The sequence below is a fragment of the Sphaerodactylus townsendi genome, linkage group LG10 (genome assembly GCF_021028975.2).
Source record: "Sphaerodactylus townsendi isolate TG3544 linkage group LG10, MPM_Stown_v2.3, whole genome shotgun sequence".
Classification (NCBI taxonomy): domain Eukaryota; kingdom Metazoa; phylum Chordata; class Lepidosauria; order Squamata; family Sphaerodactylidae; genus Sphaerodactylus; species Sphaerodactylus townsendi.
The window spans coordinates 39,201,983-39,222,958 of record NC_059434.1 but is presented as its reverse complement, the minus strand read 5'-3'; the positions used below and the strand labels follow the sequence as shown (position 1 = coordinate 39,222,958).

At 43.3% G+C, this 20,976-nt stretch overlaps 2 protein-coding genes across 8 annotated transcripts in view; one reads left to right on the top strand and one right to left on the bottom strand.

Moving 5' to 3' along the window:
* The first annotated feature begins 200 nt into the window (after positions 1-200).
* LOC125440146 (tripartite motif-containing protein 59-like) lies at positions 201-18,420 on the top strand. 7 transcript variants are annotated; one of them, XM_048509785.1, is made up of 8 exons: positions 201-943; positions 5,206-5,292; positions 7,187-7,420; positions 12,837-12,859; positions 15,247-15,392; positions 15,686-15,774; positions 15,866-15,964; positions 16,390-18,420. In XM_048509785.1, exons 1-8 carry the CDS (start codon positions 404-406, stop codon positions 17,887-17,889), a joined length of 2,718 nt encoding a protein of 905 aa, XP_048365742.1. In that variant the 5' UTR covers positions 201-403; the 3' UTR covers positions 17,890-18,420. The 7 variants fall into 7 exon arrangements, with proteins under 7 accessions (XP_048365742.1, XP_048365741.1, XP_048365743.1 ...); XM_048509784.1 differs by having other exon boundaries at positions 15,683-15,774; XM_048509786.1 differs by lacking the exon at positions 5,206-5,292 and having other exon boundaries at positions 15,683-15,774.
* A 1,258-nt stretch (positions 18,421-19,678) lies between these two features.
* The window catches only part of DDX60 (DExD/H-box helicase 60), a 114,780-nt gene continuing 113,482 nt past the window's right edge, over positions 19,679-20,976 (bottom strand). The window contains exons 36-37 of the mRNA XM_048508734.1: positions 19,947-20,114; positions 19,679-19,900 (exon numbers count right to left, since the gene is read on the bottom strand). Of these exons, the coding sequence (XP_048364691.1) occupies positions 20,015-20,114 (100 nt within the window). The 3' untranslated portion in view covers positions 19,679-19,900; positions 19,947-20,014. The remainder of the gene's footprint in view (positions 19,901-19,946; positions 20,115-20,976) is intronic.

Here is a 20,976-nt window from a genome sequence, read left to right as displayed (position 1 = left end):
AAAAAAACAGAACACTTAAAATGCATTTATTGGACGCGGTAACTTCCAACCCAGTCGCTCACAGGCGGACTCCTCTGGCCACACAGTTTCTCGCTTTCCATTTCATTCAGAGGCGACCTTGTCTTTTCATTGGCAGGAAGCGCTGTCAATTTGGAACTGTCTTCCAATAGGAACGGATGGAATGCCCAGTTCCATTTTCTGTTTGGTCAGGGCAAACGTCGACCGTGGGAGTTTGGCAGTTACTAGCAGTGGGGAGTTCGGGGAGGACGGCGGTTGAGTCCGACGGGCAACGGGACTGGGAGGAAAAAGGCAACGTCCAGCTCGTTTGGCCGAGAGCGAAGCCACCCGCAGCCCTCCGGATGATCGCGCCGGGATTTTCCGCCGCTGACCGTAGTTTGCGCAAATGGAGGCGACCCTGACTTGCGCCATCTGCCTGTCGCTCTTTGAGGAACCCGTGACGCTCCCCTGCTCGCACAACTTCTGCCGGACCTGCGTGGTCGCCTACCTCTGCCAGGGACGCAGGCCGGTCGAGCAGGCCCCTCCTTCCCCCCTGCGGCCGCCCCCGCAAAGCCACGAGCGGCCACGTCGTCAAGAGGCCGAGCGGGGCTCTGCTCCGAACTCCGACAGCGACGCCGTCTTCGTGTCTTGCCCTCTCTGTCGGAAGGCCTGCGCGCTCCCCGCACGCATCGGCGCCGCCGGCCTGCCGGTCAACACGACCCTGGCCGAGGTGGTGAAGCTGTTCAAGGCCAGCCATGGCGGGGAGCCGAGAGCGTCGGGCCGTGCCTTGGTGCAGGAGGTGCCTTGCGAGAAGCACCCGGGCAAGCTGCTGCAGCACTTCTGCCGGATGTGTTGCCGCCCGGCGTGCGGGCAGTGCGTGTCAGAGGAGCATCTGGGGGTCTTCCATTCGGTCGACCTGATAGGTGCCGTTTATCAGGAGGAGAAAGTAAGTGTACGGCAAAGGCAGGCAAGCAGGCACTTCGAGAGAACTGGAGCCTCGTCTTGAGCCATTAGATGCTGTGGTTATAGTAATAATTCACAAATGGATTTTGCTGTGCTCGCTAACCAGTCAAATTACAGCTGATTTCTGTGGCAATAGTATTCTCTTCCTTTGGGCACAGGTTCAGATATAAACACGTGCACAGAAAGCTGTCCTACACTGAATCCAAACAAGGGTCTTCCTAGGTCATTATTACCTGTTCATCCTGGTAGTGGTTCTCCATGATCTCAGGCAGAGGTTTTTCACATCACCTGCAACCTGTAGCTTTTAACTGGAGATGCCAGAGATTGAACCTGGGACTTTTCTACGCTTTGCTTCAAACCAGATGATGAGCCACTGGAGTTCCCCCAGGCCCCTAGGCCAGCTTGGTAGGCATCCTGGAAGCTTCATCTGTATCAGAATATAGGGAGCTGAAGGGTGATGCTGGACAAAAACCTGGTATCATAAATTGCTGTATGCAGAAACCAGTGGTCAGAGGCATACTGGAGCCAAATGTAAGCCCTGCTTACTCGCGAGTTGGACTCTAGCCCCTCTTTGCTGCCTAGAAGCCATGGAGCGAGCCCCCCCCCCTCTAGGCAGGGAGGTGGTGGTGGAGGCTCCTCTTCGCTGCCTGGAACCTGGGGAGCAACTTTCCTTCACCCCTCAGCTTCTAGACAGGGAGCTGGTGGCCCTTCTTCACTGCCTGGAAGCTGGGGAACGAGTTTCCCTTTCCCCCTGGCTTCTATGCAGGGAGGAAGCGAGGGCAGCGGCCCTTCTTTGCTGCCTAGAAGCCAGGTAGTGTGTTTCACTCGCCCCCCTCCCGCTTCTAAGCAGGGAGGAGGCGGCGGCAGAGAAGTAGTTGGGCAAAGCTGCACCGGGGCAGCCTCTGCATTTTCTGCCCCCCATGGGCCCCGTGCTGCACTGTGCACCCCCTCCCCCACAACACCACTTACCTTATCCCGCAGGCATGATGGTGCGTATGGGTGGCTGCGGCAAGAGTACCCATGAGGGGGCAGAAAACACAGAGGCCACCGTCCCCCCTCTGCCCCACTGATCGGCTGCTCTGTTGGCCAGAGGGGGCTTTCTGTTTCCCTGCCCGGCACTGCCAGCTCCCGCAACGTGAGAGCCAGCAGCACCAGGCAAGCCACCGCCCCATCCCCCCTCTGCCCAACGGAGCAGGCAACTAGCTTCTCATTTGGGCAGAAAGGGGTTTCCCTGCCCGGCGCTGTTGGCTCCCGCCGCTGCAGCCATCCTCTGCCCAACGGAGCAGGCGGGCATCTTTTCCATTGAGCAGAGGGGGTTTTCTCGTGACTCAAGAGCTCACAGCATGAGGCAAGCTGCCACTGCCATTTTCCCTCTCTGCCCAATGGAGGAGGAGGCTGCCTGCCCAGCGGTTTCCCTGCCCAGCACCATCCCCTCTGCACAACGGAACAGGCGGCCACCTCCGTTGGGCAGAGGGGGTTCCCTGCCTCGCGCTCCCGGCTCCCGTGATGCGAGAGCCGGCAGCACGAGGCAGAGTGCCGCCACCATTTCCCCTCTCTGCCCAATGGAGGAGGCTTCCTTCTCCATCAGACAGAGGGGTTTCCCTGCCCGGCGCCATCCCCTTTCTGCCCAATGGAGCAGGCAACTGGCTTCTCATTTGGCCAGAAGTGGTTTCACTGCCCGGCGCTGTTGGCTCCCACGACACGAGAGCCAGCAACCCCAGGCAGGCCGCCGTCACCATCTTCTCTCTGCCCAACGGAGGAGGAGGCTGCCTTCTCTGGTGGGCATAGGGGGTTTCCCTGCCTGGTGCTGCCGGATCCCACAGAGCAAGAACTGGCAGCACCAGGCAGGCTGCCGCCACCTTTTTCCCTCTGCCTGAGCTGCCGGCTCCCTCGGCCAGTCCCTTCCTAAGGGGCCAGCTGCGCACCTCTCAGGCAGGGGCTGGCTGAGGGGAGCCAGAGGAAGCAGCAGGGCCGCCACTGAACCTTTTGTGCCCCCCATGTGACCTGGTGGGAGCGCGCCTGGGACAAGCCTCCACCGATGTCCACATTGGCGCTATGCCACTGGGCGGCGGCAGCCCCTCTTCGCTGCCTAGAAGCCGGGGAGCAAGTTTCCTTTGCCCCACGGCTTCTAGGCAGGGAGGAGGCAGTGGCAGCGGCCCCTCTTTGCTGACTGGAAACTGGGGAGCGAGTTTCCCTCGCCCCCCAGCTTCCAGGCAGGGAGGAGGAGCCGTGGCAGGGGCTCCCAGTCCTACCCTCCCCAGCCAGGGAAGGCAGAACTGAGAGACCTAGTGGCCTGCTTAGCTGTGCGTCTCCAGCCGAAGGCAAGAAGCTGAGCTGGCTACCGAGGCTCCCAGTCCTTCCCCGGCAAGACTGGGACCTCCATCGGTGGCTCCATTTGGTCACGTGAGGGGACCATCCGGCTCCCCCCACGTGACCAAAAGGTGTGCACCCTCATGTCCCTAGGCCCGTACGCCACTGCCTGTGGTGGAACGTTTTGACCCTCATTGGGATTTTGCTGCTTTTCTAATGGTTATATTTGTTTGAAGGCATTTCAAAGACCTATTCTAGAACATAGCTTCTGGATTTATTATAAAATTTATATCCTTTCTGTTCAGACTGTGAGAGAATACCTGAATTTAGAGGTGCTGTGTGCAGTAGCTGGACGAGATGGACCACTGGTCTGATCCAGGACGATTCTTCTTCTTTTGCTTAGGCCGGGCAACCCAGAAAGTTACTCAGCATCATGGAATCATAAGAAGTTTATTATCATGTATTTAATTATTTAATTTATACCATGCCTCTGTTCCCAACGACGACCCAAAGCAACTTACATCATTCTTTTCTCTTCCATTTTTTCACAACAAACTTGCTCCCCAGCTTCCAGGCAGTGAAGAGGGGCCACCGCCACCTCCTCCCTGCCTAGAAGCCGGGGAGCAAGGGAAACTTGCTCTGCGGCTTCTAGGCAGCAAAGAGGGGCTGTGAGATAATGTGATTAGCCTAAGGCCACCTAGCAATGTTCCATGAGACAGGTAGGAATTTGAATTTGGGTGTTCCAGACCCTAGTCTAAAACTCTTAACCACTATGCTATACAGTTTGTCTTTCTGTCTCTCAAAACAAACAAAAACCTGTGAAAACAAGGTTCAGCAATTTTAAAAAGAACAATACTAAGGCTTAAAACAGACCATAAAACAGTTTTTTAAAAAGGCATTCCTCCCTTGAAAACTTGAATCAGAAGAAATGTTTTTGCTTGGCCTCTTTGACCGACAGTTGCATGAGGATAAGTTGTCCTGGTCATAGAACCTTGAATGACAGGAGAGTCAAAAAGAACAAAAATTCTAAGAATTCTACTAGTGGCTTTGTAGAGAGACCATTAAAGAAACTGAGAATTCAGGCTGGCAGGTGGAGTGAGAGGAATACAATTGTTTTGGATCAAGAGGATCCTGTGTGTGAGGGAAAAGATTTCCTTCCTTAAGGGAAGTAGCTTGTAAGTAAAGGGGGTAATCCAAACTAGTTCTAAGGGGAATAGCTCATAAGTGAAAGGGATGATGCCTAATCAGTTTTAAGGAAGAAAACTGGAAAAAATTGTGTTTGTTCCTAATGCCTTCAACTTAAGAACTATTGATTCAAGAAGGGTGTTTGTTCAACTAAGTACAGTGGAACCTCGGTTTTAGTTGGTAATCCATCTGAAAAAAATCGATGAAAACCGAAACCGATGAAAACTGAGGCAAACTTTTCCATAGGAATCAATGTAAATCCAATTAATCCATTCTAGGCACTCCAGAAAACATACCAAAACACATTTTTGGTGAATAAACATAGTGTTTAATGCTGAAAGCAGTAACAAACAATAACACTAGCACTAGCTTCAGAGCCAGTGGACCAATGTCGCACCAGAAAGCTGTCCAAAGAGGTCTGTTTCTGATGCCTCTGTAAGATTTGTCTGAAATGGGGCAAGACATTGTCATTAAACAAGTTGCAGACACGGCCTGCAGTTTTGTCTGGGTGATTTTTCTCCACAAACCCCTGCACACTGCAAATCGATGAAAACCGAGGCAAATCAATGAAATCCGAAACAAATTTTTCACTGAAAAAATCGATGAAAACCAAAACCGATGAAAACCGAAGGCAGTGAAAACCGAGGTTCCACTGTAGTGACTACCAAGTGAAATTAGCTCTTACCCAAAGTATCAGCACCTGCCTATGAACTATATCAGATACATCCTAATTACAATCCTAATCTACAGCTAAATTTCTTCAGCTACCTGAAGGAAATAAGAAAAATACATGAACAACTAGTAAAGGAAGTAGCAGATTTCCGAAATGGCATAGAGGTAAGAAAAATACATGAACTAATGTATTTAAATTCATTTAAATACATAAACTAATGTATTTAGTAAGTATTTGTTGTTCATTTTTCGGCAGTCCTTTTTTATTATTATACATATATTTAATGAGACATTGATTTTCAGTAACTTGTTAGGCAGCCCAATCCAAATGGGGATGGGGGAGTACAGCAGCCATGCCTCCTTCTATATAGTTCCCCAGAGGCACAGGCAGGAGGAAAGCTGCTAAATCCTCCTGCCCCCTGGAAACCCATGATAGGGCATAGGTGTCAAACTCGTGGCCCTCCAGATGTTGTGGACTATAGTTCCCATCATCCCCTGTCAGCATCATGCTGGCAGGGGCTGATGGGAACTGTAGTCCATAACATATGGAGGGCCATGAGTTTGACACCTGTGCAACAGGGGAAAGGGACTTGCACCACAAAAATTGTGGTGCCAGTTTGAGCCAGTTGCGGTGGCATCAAGGGGCAGAAAGTCAGCTCCACCTCTGGGCCCAACCCTGGAATGCTGCACTCTTCTCTGTTGGTGTTCAGTTCCACATCAGACGGTACTGTAGGGGTGCTCCTTATGCTAGTAGGGTGGGCACCCCCATTGGCACAAGCCCTTTGACACGAGCCCCCCCGCCCCAACTCTGGATTGGCTTCTGTCTTTCTTAAATTCCCAGGAAATACATCTGCACAAAACCTTATCCCTGCATCTCATCTCCTCATCTTGTCTTCAGTCATCTAAAGCAGCATCCCTGATCTTTTATACAAAATTTTAAATGTGAACAAAGTTTGGAAATTTTACTCTGAATTTAAGAGAACATTGTTTTGTCTTTATACTGTAATGTAGTTAAGAACCTACACTGGCATTTCACATACCGGTACACACATACAGAAGGACATAGCTGCCTTATACTAATTGAGGCCCTTGGTGAGCCAAGGTCAGTACTGTCTAGTGTGACTGGCAGCAGCCCTTTGGAAACTCAGGTTAGTTTCTTTCACATCACCTGCTACCAAATCCTTTAACTGCAGAGACTGATAATTTAAAATGTCTGTTACTTTTCATTTGCAAGAAGTAAAAGCTTTGGCTGCTCTGCTGTATTTGAATTTTATGATTTCGGAGACCAAGATGAGACCATTGTCAAACAGAAATAATAATGGTGCTTTGCAGTTTATTATGTCTGTTTAATAAATCTTCAAGATGCATTAAAAATATGGTTTCTGTATTTGCTGTTATAATCTTCAAAACAACACTGAAATATACTCCCCCAAGAGTTGAAGTACCAGAACAAACTAATGAGGATATATTTTTTAAAAGCTTTGTGGTATAATCTTTTAAGAATTCCAAAGACAAATCTTGTGCCATTCCTGTTTTTTGGACTGGCTTTAGGCACAGTCAACTTTCTAATGAAGACTAGGTTTGGTAACCTGTAAAACATCTACCATTGGCCATAGGGACATTTGATTAAGCAACTATTCTTATTCTTTTACATAGATATAACTTAGACTCAAGCTGCGTGATACATAAAGGTTTCTTTAAAGAGCAAAATCTTGTACAGTAGTCTTTGGATTACTGGATGCTCCAATAAAATAATGCAAATTCATTTTTTCTTTGACTTCTTGTCAAATAATAATGAAAAAAGGAGATGGAGCGTCAAGAAAACATATATGTTGTGAATGTAGTGAGAATAGTGTTCTTATGTTCTTCTCTGCATTTTCCTGTTGTCTTTTGTCAGGTATCTCTGATGCTGAAACATTTTTCCATGTCTATTCTTCACCATCTCCCCTGGGGTTCCACAAATCAGACATAAAATATGTATGCGTCCATCAAAGAAAACCAGTGGGGTCTAAATTTGTATCAGAAACACTTGTTTGTTGACTCTAATTACTCTTTTTAGACACAAAATCTTAAAGAGGAGGAGATCATTACAAGAGAATTTAAAAGTATCTATGAGACCTTGGAAATGAAGAAAAAACAGCTGCTTGATAGTCTTGGAAGTCAAAAAGAAAAGAGAGCAAAGGAATATGAAATATGGAAGAAAATGAAAGATGCTTGCAGGAAAACAATTGAAAAGTATCTGAATGAGTGTGAAAAGATTGTAAATGAGTGTGATCCCCAGCATTTCTTAGAGGTGAGATATTTTAATGTTATTTGTGACTTTTAAGCAGAGAATTACATCTTTAAACCATGGTGTGAAGTATTAGAAACTAGTAAATTCTTTCATATCCTGCAGTACACTTAAAGTTGACAGCATAATGTTTTCTCAGGCAGGGTGGTGTAGTAGTGAAGAGTGATGGACTATAATCTGGAGAACCTGATTTGATTTCCACTCTTCCTCATGAGACGCAAACTCCTATCTGGTGAATTGGATTTTCTGCCCCACGCCTACACATGAAATCTGCTGGGTGACCTTGGGCTTCTCACAGTTCTTCAGAACTCTCTCAACTCCACCTGCCTCACAAGGGCCAATTATGCACAAGGTGTTCGCTGTGCAGTGGAGGCAGATGTCTACCGTGGCAAGATTTCTTGTAGGGACTTATTTCCTCTGTGTGGCAAGTGAAACCACTTGTAGCACGATTTTAATTTTGTTTCACCACCATGGACAGACAGATTTGCCGGTGAATATCTTTGTCCCACACCTCTTCCCTCTGTCCATGGCCAGCCTTCCCACTCCTTCATACTGTTTTGCACTCCTTCCCCCTCGCCCCCCCTGCTGCCAGCTCCTTCCTGTTTCTTCATTTGCTCCTATCAATGTATCCACATTATATAACAGAGAATTGACATCTGTATTGCACTCCCCTTCCTTCGCACTCTGTCAGAGGCACGCACCTACCCCTGCCGGCAGCTTCTTCCCTCCTCTCTTCCCTCCCATAGTAGGGCAAGGCTCTGCAGTCCAGGAGCCTGGGCTCCAGTTGCCAGGTCCCTGGGCGCGCTGGAAGTCCACTTTGGCATTCGGCACAAGTTGTCAGCCCTTTCTGAGCAGGTGGCTTCTTCCTCCTTGGCCGGATGAGTATTACTGTGCAGAATGGCACACCCATGGAAAGGGGCACCAGCCAGAGCACCCCCTTCCAAATCATGGCTTCTGCAAACTGCAAAAATAAAAGAAAGAGCGTGAAATCCAACCTCACATGCAAGTGCACAAGCCTTTATTTTAAATCAAGCCAGCGTGTGGGAGGGGGGAGAAAAGGTAAAGGAGAGAGCGAGAAAAAATAGCAGCTCTAGTATTGGGTCTTCCCAGTGTGATTAGCTCTGTGCCTTTAAGGCTGTTGACGGGCAGAGTTAAGAGAACCGGGAGGAGGAGAGGCCGACAGACAAACTGCAAAATCCTTAAGATACTGTGTACATATTATGCTGTTTTTATACTTAAGTCAAATTCCACATAATCTGAATTCAAGACACTGTGCAAGGCTTGACAAACTGGTTGGGCTTGGTAGCCAAGCATTCGTTGTTTTCTAGTGGCCAGTTGCAAAGACCAGTCCCTCCATAATACTTATTTGCTATTGTGAGTTGTATGCCAATATTTTTGCAGCTTGTTAAACTTTACTACTCTAAGTGTTTTGTGTAACACGTTAGGAAGTCAAAAACCTGGTGGATAAGTAACAAGGAAATCTTCCCCAACACAGTAGCATAAACCTAATTAAAGCAGTGGCTATATTCACTTCCTGACCAGGTAGTTCTGAGCCTTTGCAATCTAGTGCATTGGCAAAATTGCATTGTAGCACTGGCTAATAAGGTTTGGGAAAATGTAAGCAGGAGCTAGCCCCAAATTAGATTCATAACGGGGAAGGTATAGATGTCCTCCCATTCATGTTTTTTTGGGAAGCTTTTTGGTGAGAAACAGTTGGGAACAGGAGGTTCATGTGGTTAACACTATCTTTGATTCCATTTCCTCACCTGTTCTAAGATATCTTTGAGACGCTTCCCCCTCTACAACTAACAGTTCTATAGTCATTTAAATGGCATTAGATTTTTTTCTTTTTTCAAACAGGGACGTAGGGATAGATTTTTTATGGGGGGGTTCAGGGGTGGGGCCACAGCCCCACCCGCCCCTAGGGCATGGCCATGCCTCCCCAAGCCCCGCCCCTGGCCTAGCGCTTATAAAAGCAGCTCTCCTAGGTCAGGGATGGCAAACTCCCCTGCCACGCCCTCCCCTGCTCCTCCCCTCTGGGCAGAGGCATAGAGGGAAAATGGAGCCTGGTGCAAAATCTGAGTTTTGTGTCCCCCCTCCTCTGGACAGTTGCTGTGATGCTGGAATCCACCCCCAAACAGCATCACTTTCAATGGTGTTTAAACTAGAGAGCCCAAATTCTCCTTTTAAATCCACCTTTAAGGGAGAATCTAGTTAAACAACATTGAAAGTGATGCTGTTTGGGGGTGGATTATCCCCCACCCTGAAACACCATCACTTTCAATGTGGCTTTTAGGTGGATTTAAGAGCAGATGCATTCTCAATCCTGGGAGGAACCGGGATTTCGGGATTCCCTGCTCCTGCCAGCTTTTCTGGAGCTGTCAGGGAGGCTTATCTGTGGAATTCAGATTAGCCTGTGCACTCCCACACATGCCAGCTACTGGGTGACTCTTGGGCTAGTCCTACTGCAGCTTCTTTTGGAGCCTCTCAGTGTCTCCCACCCACCCTCACAGGGTAAGTTTGTTGTGCAGGGAAGCAAGGGCCAAAGGATACATTGTAAGCCCTGGACAGGTCTCCTACAGGAGAGAAAGGGGGGATATAAATCCAAACTCTTCTTCTTCTTCTAAACTGAGGACCCCAGATTCTCCTTTTTAAATCCATGCCTAGATCTAGGAGGACATTTGGGGAGATGCCTGCACTGTCAGGGGTGCAGTAATTAGCTTAAGTTTCAGAAGCACCAAACTTTCAGGGTTATCTTTTAGGAGTCTCTCCCAATGAGTACTCACCCAGGATTGGCAGTGAAGTTTGGTTCCAGGGGGTCCAAAGTTATGGACTCCTCAAAAGGTGTAGCCCCTATCTCCTATTAGCTCCCATTTGGAAACAATGGGGGGAGGGGCACTTTGGGAAAGTCCATAGCTTTGAGACTCCCTAGACCAAAATTCCCACACAAAAACTTGGGTGGTAACAATAAGAGACTTCACCTGATAGAGTACTCCAGGTTTGGTGAAGTTTGAGTTCAGGATGTCCAAAGTTATGGACCTCCTCAAAGATGTAGCCTCTCATATCTTCCTATTAGCTCCCATTGTAGAAACAAGTGGAGGATGGGGCTACGCCTTTGGGAGTCCATATAGCTTCGGGACCCCTGCACCCAAACCTCTCAAGCAAAACTCTAGGAGTGGTATCAATGAAAAGAGACTCTCCTGATAATGCATCCCAGGTTTGGTGAAGTTTGGTTCAGGGGGTCCAAAGTTATGGTCCCTCAAAGGTGTAGACCCCATCTTCTATTAGCTCCCATTGGAAACAATGGAGTATGGGGGCACCCCCTTTGGGAGTCCATAATTTTGGATCCCCTGAACGAAACCTCACCAAACCCGGGTAGTATCATCAGGAGAGTCCCCCAAACAATCCCTGAAGGTTTGGTGCTGCTAGCCCAAACAATGCGCCCCCTACAGGCCAAAAACTGAAAAAGCACTAAAATGTTTTTAAAACCCACAAATGGAGGGGTGGAGCTTTGGACATGAATGGGGGGGGTTTCAAACCCGAGAACCCCCCCCCTTACCTACGTCCATGCTTTCAAGCCTAATGAAGCCTTAACTCTTTTAGTCCAAAGTTTTGGAGCCTACAAAAGTGTGGATGTGGAAAGGCACACATAGGCCTACCCTAATACTTTCTCATTTTTCTTCAGAGCATTGTAAAAATTAGGGCTCAAATAGGTTACGTTCTTCTCACACCTAGATGATTGATTAAGGGCCATGACATGCTGAGGTAGATAGCAATACTACATGTTCAGTACCTCATGCCAATTTTTTAATTTGTATTTTGTTTTTAATTTTATGGACTTTCGTTTTTACAAGGTGTAGGTGTACAGTACTGTACCATGCAGATGAATAGCTTCATGTCACTCGGCTTTTCCACTCAAGTCATTTATTACATATTCTACTGGCAAATTCTACAATTTTCCATGAATTTCTGCATTTGTCCCCCATTTGGTTCCAACAATGTTTCCAGTTAACTTTTTCTCAACGTTTTACCACAACATTTAACCAATCCGTTTTCAAGCTAACTTCCATTTAGTTTGCCATCATGATTCAGTCTTTATTGCTCTGCCATCTCAACCCCTAGTTCTTTATCCACACCTCTGTGCAATCACCCAACCTCCCCTTCAGCCATTTTCTTCTTGCCTTGTCCTCCATTTTCTGAGTGGATCGGAGCAGATTTGTCAGTTTCAAATAGAGCTACCAAAGTTAAAATTCAGGCAGAGAAGCAAATGGGCTGCATGAATCAGAGCAACTCTGCCAATTTCACATAGAACTGGCTAAGATAATGTTCAGGCAGAGAATTAAATAACCTTGGAAGATTTGATCAGCGTTGTCAATTTCACATAGAGTATTCCCTCTTCCTTGTTGCAGCTGATCCTTCCTTCTTGCCCATCCCCCCTTCACCTCCATTGCCCTCCTTGAATTTTTAAAAAATGTTCGAAGTTAGATCATCTGTACACTGGTAAGTATGGACAAGGGGATGTTAAGCTAACGTTTCTCCCTGTACTTGTCCTCCATTTTCAGGATGGATGAGAGCTGCTTTGTCAGTTCCGAATAGAATTGGCTGGATGGGAGCAGCTTTGTTAATTTCACATAAGACTGTTCCCTCCCCCTTGCAGCAACCTATCCTCCCTTTCAGCCATTTTATTTTTCCTTGGTTAGCCATTTCCTCCCTCTATTCCGCCCCCTGCATTAAAAAAGAAATCGAAGTGAGACTATCAATAGAATGGGTGAATGGACTACTAAATACTAAGTTCAAGTTGACAAAATAAAAGACTGTGATTATAAAGATCCTAATCTTCTCTTTTCTCAAGGGGGATCTTGGGTCTCGGGGGGGTGTTGTGGGGGACATGTACTAATGTATGTAATGGTGGATCGTACCTCGGTTTGAGGTACAAAATGGTGGATTTTGTGTGTAAACTTTTCAAAAGTCAAAGGGGCTGAAGGGATTGCACTGAACATACAATGGAGAGTTTCTCCAGCATGCGATAAAAATGGTTCTCAGATAGATGTGCAGATCAGAGAATCGTGGAGAAGAATGGGGCAGTTTTTTTTTAATGGAGAATCATAGTCACAATGACCAATCAGAGCAGACTGAGCTAGGTCACAGCTTTAAAATTAGGGTAATAATTCCCATGTCACCACTGACATGACCTCCCCCTGCCCAAGTGAATTGCCTCTTATTCAGGCAAGATGAAAATTACTAAACTGAACAAAAACATTTGAAAGGGAGGCATGTGGACAAAATTGAATTGACAAAACCTAAAATATGGGATAAACACAGCATGCGGAAAACGCCATTGCCCTGGCAATTGTCAAAGGACCATGAGAGAAGTATTCTGGTAGAAAATATATTCATTTCTATTTTGTTTAATTTATAGGTTGCATGCAACTTGAATCATAGGTAAGCCTGTTATATTGCTAAAGTTAATTTAACGTTAACATGACTACTTGATAAAATATTTATCAAGTGTTGATTTTGGCAGCCATTGAAAGTTTCATGTATAAATTATAAAGGATTGACAAAATAATGTATTTTAATGGATCATGTTGAGTGCAGGACTAATCTGTAACAACTGTACCATTTTGATAATTTTTATTCTATTGCTTTAATCATATATAAAACAAATGTTGTCATTCTACTATTTTTATGCCTGCTACATGTTAGATAAAATAGGATCATATTTAATTAGTATCTTAAATTTTTTACCACAAACACTTGAATATTTTTCAGTTTCCCTTCCAGTCTAATCCAAGGCCTTTCTCTATTGGCATCTAGGGTATAAAGTATACTTATAAAAATTAAAATATAGAGAAATTTAAAATAAATAAAAGTCATCATACAATTTGTATTGTATGATACAACATTGCATGGAGTTAAAAAGAAAAGAGTTAATACAATTGTAACAAAGACTAGAATAAAAATTAGCACCCCTTTGTTGAAAATTGGACCTTAACAGTTTCCTGTAGAAATTTAGCTACACTCTTGCACATTTCTAAGATGGGACTATTTAGTGTGAAGATCATCTTGGAACTATCAGAAAACTTGGCCCTCTGTCTTAAAACGGTGTTTATATACTTTGCTTGAATTTCATCATAGAACAGGCAATAGAAGAAAGTGCCGTGTACAGTTTCGGGACAGCCCAACTTACAGGGGCAGAGTCTTTCTACATAAACAACATTTTGGAATTTTCCATAGAGGAGAACAGATGGCAGGGTGTTGAATCTGGCCAGGAAAAAGGCCCTTTGGTGATTTGAATTTTGAAGAACGTGAAGATAATCAGCTGTTTGACCAAGTTCAGTTGGTATCCCCAAGCCCAACGGAAAACAGCCACAGTATAAAGATTTTGTGCTTCTGATTTCAAGAATCTAAATTTCACTTTTCAGTAAACATTCTATGTGATGGATCTGTGTATAGATGGGGAGAAATGCCCATTGGATTTTGACATTTCTGATTAGACAACCAAGACTAGAAGTGTCCTGCTTTAAAGAAACATTCAAGTTTTTTGAGTTATATGTAAATTATGGAGGGGCTTTTTGAACATAATTTTTATATCCCAAGTTCACATTTTGGAAAAAAAAGCTTCACAAATTATTGTATTGTCTTTGGAATTACAATAAAATTCTATGGTTGTTTGCTCAGAAGTAGTATAATATCACATTGATTTTAATGTGATTTCCAAGCATGTTTAGGATTGCAGCCTTGGAATGGTTTTTCCATTGTAGTTATAGGGCTGAGAATTTTAGTGCATTGGTTGCAATCTTATGTACAACTGGGAGTGAGCCCCGGTGATACATTTGAGACTTTCTCTGACTAGTGTAGATAAAAATTGCACTGTAAGTCTGACATATGAACATGCATTTATTTAATTATTTAATCATAGGTGGTTTAAAAATGCAAGTGAAATCCTCAGTCATGGATTCAGAGAATGGTCTGGGATAAATTACTTATCCTAACAACATTATTTCTCAGTATTGTGAAGTGATCCTCTTAACTGGTTAAGTTTCTCCAAGCCTTTGGGCCATTCCCCAACTGTATTTTTAAAAGACTAATGTTAACATCTCTGAATTTTTAGTAACTCCGGACAAATCAGGCATTATGGTGGGAGTTCTGAATATTTTAAAAAGCAGGCAAATTCAGGCCAAATGTGGATTGGAACTGAAGCACTGGGGTCTGGTTTAAGCTCCATATCAAATAACAGCCCCATGAAGCTACTTCAGGTCAGGAACACAATGCATATGTGTACGTACCGGCACACACTTCCCTCATTCTGTGGTCTTGAACTAAACTGACAGGCTGAATATACATTTTTCTAAATAAATACAATACATAAGACCATCTGCAATACAATACATATGTCTATAACTTGTGAAATGTGGCTTATAGTTGTGATTCCACCTATGAGCTACCAGTAGCTCCTGAAGATCAAGTAAAAAAAACCCCAGATAATTCAATCCTGAAGACTGTTCACTCTGAAAGAAATAATGTTTTCTGTCACTATGAAATTCATATTAATATCCCACTGTACCCAGGTACCAATATAATATTTAAAGTTGTATTTTAATAAAATGTAATTAAAAACTGTGTTCAGGGGCAGTGTACTTATCAGGACTGTGTCTAAAGATGATGCAGAAGTACCTCACTGCTTTCTGTTTCTGGCTTGCAAAGTTTTATAACTGTTATACCGTGCTAATATAAAATAATATAGAATATAGATCCCACTGAAGGGAGTTGGCTTGAATATTGATACTGTAATGGTATTTTCACTAGGATTTTAACTTTCTATACAGGATGAAGACCCAGATTGATCTGATACAAATTTCATCCCACTATGAAAATTTGCAAGGGTACAAACAAATGCATATGGATACCACATCTGTTGTTCAAAGCATCTTTGCTTTGCACCTCACTCCTGTTAATGTAGATGGTTTTAAAGGTAGGGTAATTAAACTACAGTCAGACATGATAGCCCTTAAAATTTCTGTGCAATAAAATGATTGTGTTTTGAAATAGTAAAGATATTTTATAAATTAAGAATGTATTTGATGTAATTGTAGATTCTTAAAATGAATGGGAATAACTGCCATTTACTACAGCATAGTTTGGATTGCTCAAACATCAGGGAACATCAGGTTGAAGCTGATTGTTTAGTATTCATGATAAAAATTAGATGTAAGGAACACTTGACCTTTCATATAAAACTCTGTTTTGTTATTTTATGTAAAGCAGACGTTCCCTTTAGAGATGGAGACTATGTTGTGTTTGGAAACAATGACAGAAAATCAGAAAAACAGAAGAAATTACACAATGGCTTCAGTGTAAGCAGCTTCATTTAACAAATGCTGAAACATTTATTTTATATACTATTTGTTTAGATAAATCAGTCTACTGAATCTGATTTTTTTAAAGCCTGTGATAGGGAAAGATGTATTGCCTGATGGGAGGATGATCCATACTCAAATCATGTCTATATCAGAAACTCCCAAATTTGGAGAAATGAGCCATGAGGTAAAGTTATACACGTTGTGTTATGATAACTTAATACTTTTGATCAGTTTACAGCTGAGATCTTTCCAATATACCCATTTAAAATTATCCTTATAATTCCATGCATATCTCTATAGTAACAATATTTTTGAAACAACTGATCAGTGTAATGTATGTGGCAATTTATTACTCAGGAGTAGTGTGGGCATCTCCTCGTTTCATCATCATACTCATCTTGGTATAGATGGCATGCTAGCATGTGGAAAGATAAAGGACCCAGTAGATTCTGTATTGCCACTATCTTGCCTGATGTATGTGGGTAGTTTTGTACTAGGGTGGATCATGCTTTGATATTTTCATAGCAAACTCTACATAAAAATGCAGGATGCTTATTGTACAAACCAGTGGCTTTGAAGTACTAAACTTGATGTCCACTTTCATTCTAGGAAGTACGCTATAATTATTACGCAGCATATCAAGTTCGTTCAGATGACTTGAAGAAACAAATACATGCCTTGCCTCAAAATGGAAGATGCCCATTTCCAGAATCTCCCTGTACAATTAATCGACCACCAGAAGCTTCCCTTTTTCCCTTTAGTGCTAAAGGAAGTAATGTTAAACTGCAAGTGCTGCAAAGAAAAAGTATCAATGAAACTAGTTTGTCTAAGTCACTTGGTTATCTGTTCAACACTCCTGCTATGAACTTGAATTTCTCTGGCTCAAGTAATAGTTTCAGTTTATTTGATGTAAAAGGATCTCAGAAAGACAGCCAAAAAACTTCCCTGTCAGACAATTCTGATCCCTTGCTTACAACAGCACAGATTCCTCAGGCTGATGCAGCAACACTTTCTTTGGGAGTACAAACCTCAGTGGCTGGATCACCAGATTTACTTCATGTGATAGCATCACCAGTAGCTGTCTTGAATCAGCACTCATCTGGTACTGTTACAGAACATACTACTCCAACTATTTTTTCCAGTTCAAGTGGAAAGGGGCCTGACCCTGCGCTCAAAAATGAGAATTCATTTTCCCCCACACTTTTTCCAGAAAAGCCTGAAAGCCAAAATAGCAATGTAAACAATATTAACTTTCCAGCTTCAACTTTAGTTTCCTTTAGTACCACCACCAGTCCTAAGCCAGATTCAGCAGAAAGTAAAAAAATGTTTTTCTCAGCTTTTCTTACCACTTCTGAAAAGCGACTCCGTCAGCCAAATGAACAGCAGAGCTTATTTTTGCTTTCTCCACCCATTCAGAACAAAAACCAAGAGAATCAGTTATGCTGCGAGTACAAGCAGAATACTCTTAGGAATTCCACTGGTAAGAGGTTAACAGGTAACTGCAATTTATCTGATAGCTTGTCCTACAAAACTTGTGCTCCTAGAGAAGATGGTGCTTCAGAAAATCAGCCTGTATGTGGTAAGGTCTCTGCAAATTACTTTTGGGAGACCAACACTGCACCTGCGTTTTCTTTCCCAGGTAGTGTCAAAAATAATTGGGATGCTCAGACTTCCTCCTTGACATCTGCTGATAAAACTAAAAATCCGAGTGACAAATCAAAAATGGAATCAAAAACTTCATCTGTAAAAGAATCTTTACTCTCAAGTAATTTTAAAGATCTTAGAACTCGAATGCATAGCTCTTCCAATTTCTTCATGGAAAAGTTGAAGTCTGAAGTGGAAAGTATTGCGGTTTCTCAGGAAGTTGTTGCCCACAATAATGCTGCAAAACAACCCACTATTTCAAGTCATCTTCTCACCAAACAGAACAATCCATTAGAAAACCTTCCAAGACATGAAAAGACTAAGGAGGACCTCATGCGGTCCCATTCATTAAGGAATGGGGCAAGTTGCGTGGTAAATGCAGACTCTAATGGAGAATATTTAAATCAAGCATCAAACTCAAGTGATTCTCGCAGTCCATCAGAAGACAAAATATGTCCCAGGTAAAAACTGGGCCAATTGCAACAGAATAAATGTAACCTGAGAGTTATAAATGTTGGATTTATTGGTTTTCCTGGAAAAGAAAATAATCGAAATTGCCTCCTACCCGAAAACATTTTTGATAGCATTTGGCAAAATGTTTAAGGTGCTCCTTCTGTTTACTTCTCAAATAATAAATGCTCCTTTTTATTTTTACTGAAGTCATTAAGAATGATACATACATACTGCCAAATTATGGTGTGCCCACCTTTTGAAATGGAGGAACTCAGTTCTGCGTGAACATGACAGTGTGGGTGGTTTGCATACATTCTGCCTCTTGAACAAACTCCAATAGTTGTTTTATATCCAAAATTTTCTGAGCAGTTTCTAGCCTGCAAAACTTTCACTGAGTTAGGATAAATGTTATGGAATGCTTCTCAAACTTCTGAATTATAGTTGTAACTCTAGGAGGAATGGTGCTGCTGTGCACCAAGAACGGAGGCTCAGTGAACCTAGAAGATGCAATGCTGAAATAAACAGCTTTTGGATTAACATCAATATGCCTTATCGTGTATTTTGTAAACAGCTTGTGGCAGCAATAGTCTGTTTCCCTCAATAAATTCTAAAGCGTTAGGGTGAATTGGATGCTTCTTTTTATGAAGCTCATATAAATAACTGTTGTTTCCTTGATAAAACAGTGTGTTACTTGGGAAGATTGCAGGTATTCCATAAGTATTGATATTGTAAATCATATGTGCCCTGCTTGCATAGAGAGAAGGTAGGCAATAGTGTTGCTTGACTAAGTCCCCTCCCCAAATAGATTGACAAATTGGAACATACTGTAAAGGTGTCTTCTCTTCAGTGGGGTGAAGTCATTCACACACCATTTGGTCACGCCCATACAGTCTGAGCAAGGCTATAGAAAACTTGCTCCTCCTAGAACTACAGGAGCGGTCCTTCCCTTTTCCCTCCAGGAGTAACAAGCTCTGCTCCACCTGAAAAATCTCACCTTTTAAATTAATCTTAAAGTGGGAAAAAAGCGATTGACTTCGCCCCACTGAAAAGAAGGTACCTTCATGGTAGGTTCCTATTTGTCTTTCTCCGTCAGTGGGGCTGCGTCATTCACACACGGTTATATGCCAAAGCTTTGACCTAGGGTAGGAAACCCCAGTTAGCCATGATCCCATCTGAATGTATATTCCTACCTCAGGATTCTGGAGGAACCACCTGCTGTAGGACACTCCAGCCAAATGCTGCCTCTTCTGACATTTGTCCATCAAGCCTGTAATGCCACACAAAAGTAAATAAAAAGTAAATAAGATGACACGGTGATAGCCCAGCATGTCTCTTCAACCAGAGCTCTGGTGGCAAAGGCTGCAAATGCTGCTGCTGTTCTAGTGGAACAAGCAGTTACGTTCCCTAGGAACTTGCAGACTTATCTCCTGCCAATGGAGACGAGAAGGAGGGATTGGGTGGTCCTAAAAAGGAAATATAAGCTGCTGCACAGCCAAGGAACTGTGTGTCTCTCTCTGAGAGGGCACCCGGGCTTGTAAGACCGAGAACCAATAAAAGTTTTTGTTACCTGCTTCACCAACTTTGTCCAGATTGTTTCTTACACATCCATGTAACTTTTGTCCAGGCAGGCCCCAGTTGGATTTTATTTTATCAAAAGTGATGATTCCTTTTTTTTAATAGCAGAAAAGCTGGTTGAACTTACCCCTTTAGTTTCCAAATGAGAGTGCAAATGAGAGGGCATCAGGAGTAAAAAGATTCTTGTGGATAGAAGTGGTGCAGGACAGGTTGGAAAAGACAGTGATGAGTCTGAATCCAAATACCTTTTATTGGCATTATAACAGTGATGAGTTGTAGTGCTTTGATTTATTTCCACTTACAAGAAAGGACAGCCACTGGTCCTTTAGGCAGTAGATACAGATAACTTTTAATGACACAAGTTACAAAGATTAGAATAAAATACAAAAATTAAAAGATAAAGTACAAAGATTAAGATCTGTCCTTTAGGCAGAAGTAATCTACTATTGTGGCCTATCCAAAAGTATATTTTGTACATTTATCATGCTAATCATACCACAGCTAGTAATTTAGTCCCTTGGCCTTTCTATATGGACATGTTCAACAGAGCAAGCCTTTTCCTTTATACTTTGTCCAATTTGTTCCAGTATTCTTTACTTAGTTGTTCAAATGCTTGTACAACATTATCATCCTCGTTGTCACAAAGTTCGCGCAAAGAAACACTGGAAAACAAACGAAACAGCAAATATTAAATATGGACCTCTGGAGATGCCAGCCACAGATGAAGGCAAAACGTCAGGAGACAATGTTACTAAAACACGGTCATACAGCCTGGAAACCACACAACATCCCAAATATTAAACATTTTGAAAGCAAAACATTTATACTATGATCCTAATGAAAAGTTTGAAATGTGGTCATAGTGTGCTGGCCCAATTTTTCCTACATTGCTTAAATGCTATATGATCTAAACTAATTCCTGATATATACCCACCATTTTGCGCCAGCAAAATGCCAGGCAGCTGTGGTCTATCTTATGTAGGTTGTAGTGGTCTATGATGATGATACAACTTCAGTGAAGGTGGAAAAGGCTATCCTTTGCAAGAAATACTATAATTTAAAATGTAGTATGCAGCTGGATTTCTAGGAGAAAAGCTTGGTCCAATAGTATTCGTTTGAGGAAGTATGTGATCATCTCAACTCCTACTGATTAGACAACTGTTATGCTAAAACACACTTTTTAGTTTGTTTTAGTTTGTTTCTGAAGCTTTAAAATAACCCTTTCATCACAAAACTCCCAGTAGCACAAATTGGTTGCTGCCAAGAGACTGAGGCAAGGAAATGCTGGAAACCCCCTAAACCCATTCCCATGGTGAAAAACACCTACTATATGGGTGCTGTGTGGTTTCCGGGCTGTATGGCCGTATTCTAGCAGCATTCTCTCCTGACGTTTCGCCTGCATCTGTGGCTGGCATCTTCAGAGGATCTGGTTGCTGCCAAGAGACTGAGGCAAGGAAATGCTGGAAACCCCCTAAACCCATTCCCATGGTGAAAAACACCTACTATAGACAGGTGCTGTTATTA

Coding starts and splice junctions, on each gene's coding strand:
- LOC125440146 (XM_048509784.1), top strand. CDS start 404: ATGGAGGCGACCCTGACTTGCGCCATCTGCCTGTCGCTCTTTGAGGAA. Junction 944..5,205: donor CCGTTTATCAGGAGGAGAAA/GTAAGTGTACGG, acceptor CCTAATCTACAG/CTAAATTTCTTCAGCTACCT. Junction 5,293..7,186: donor ATTTCCGAAATGGCATAGAG/GTAAGAAAAATA, acceptor TACTCTTTTTAG/ACACAAAATCTTAAAGAGGA.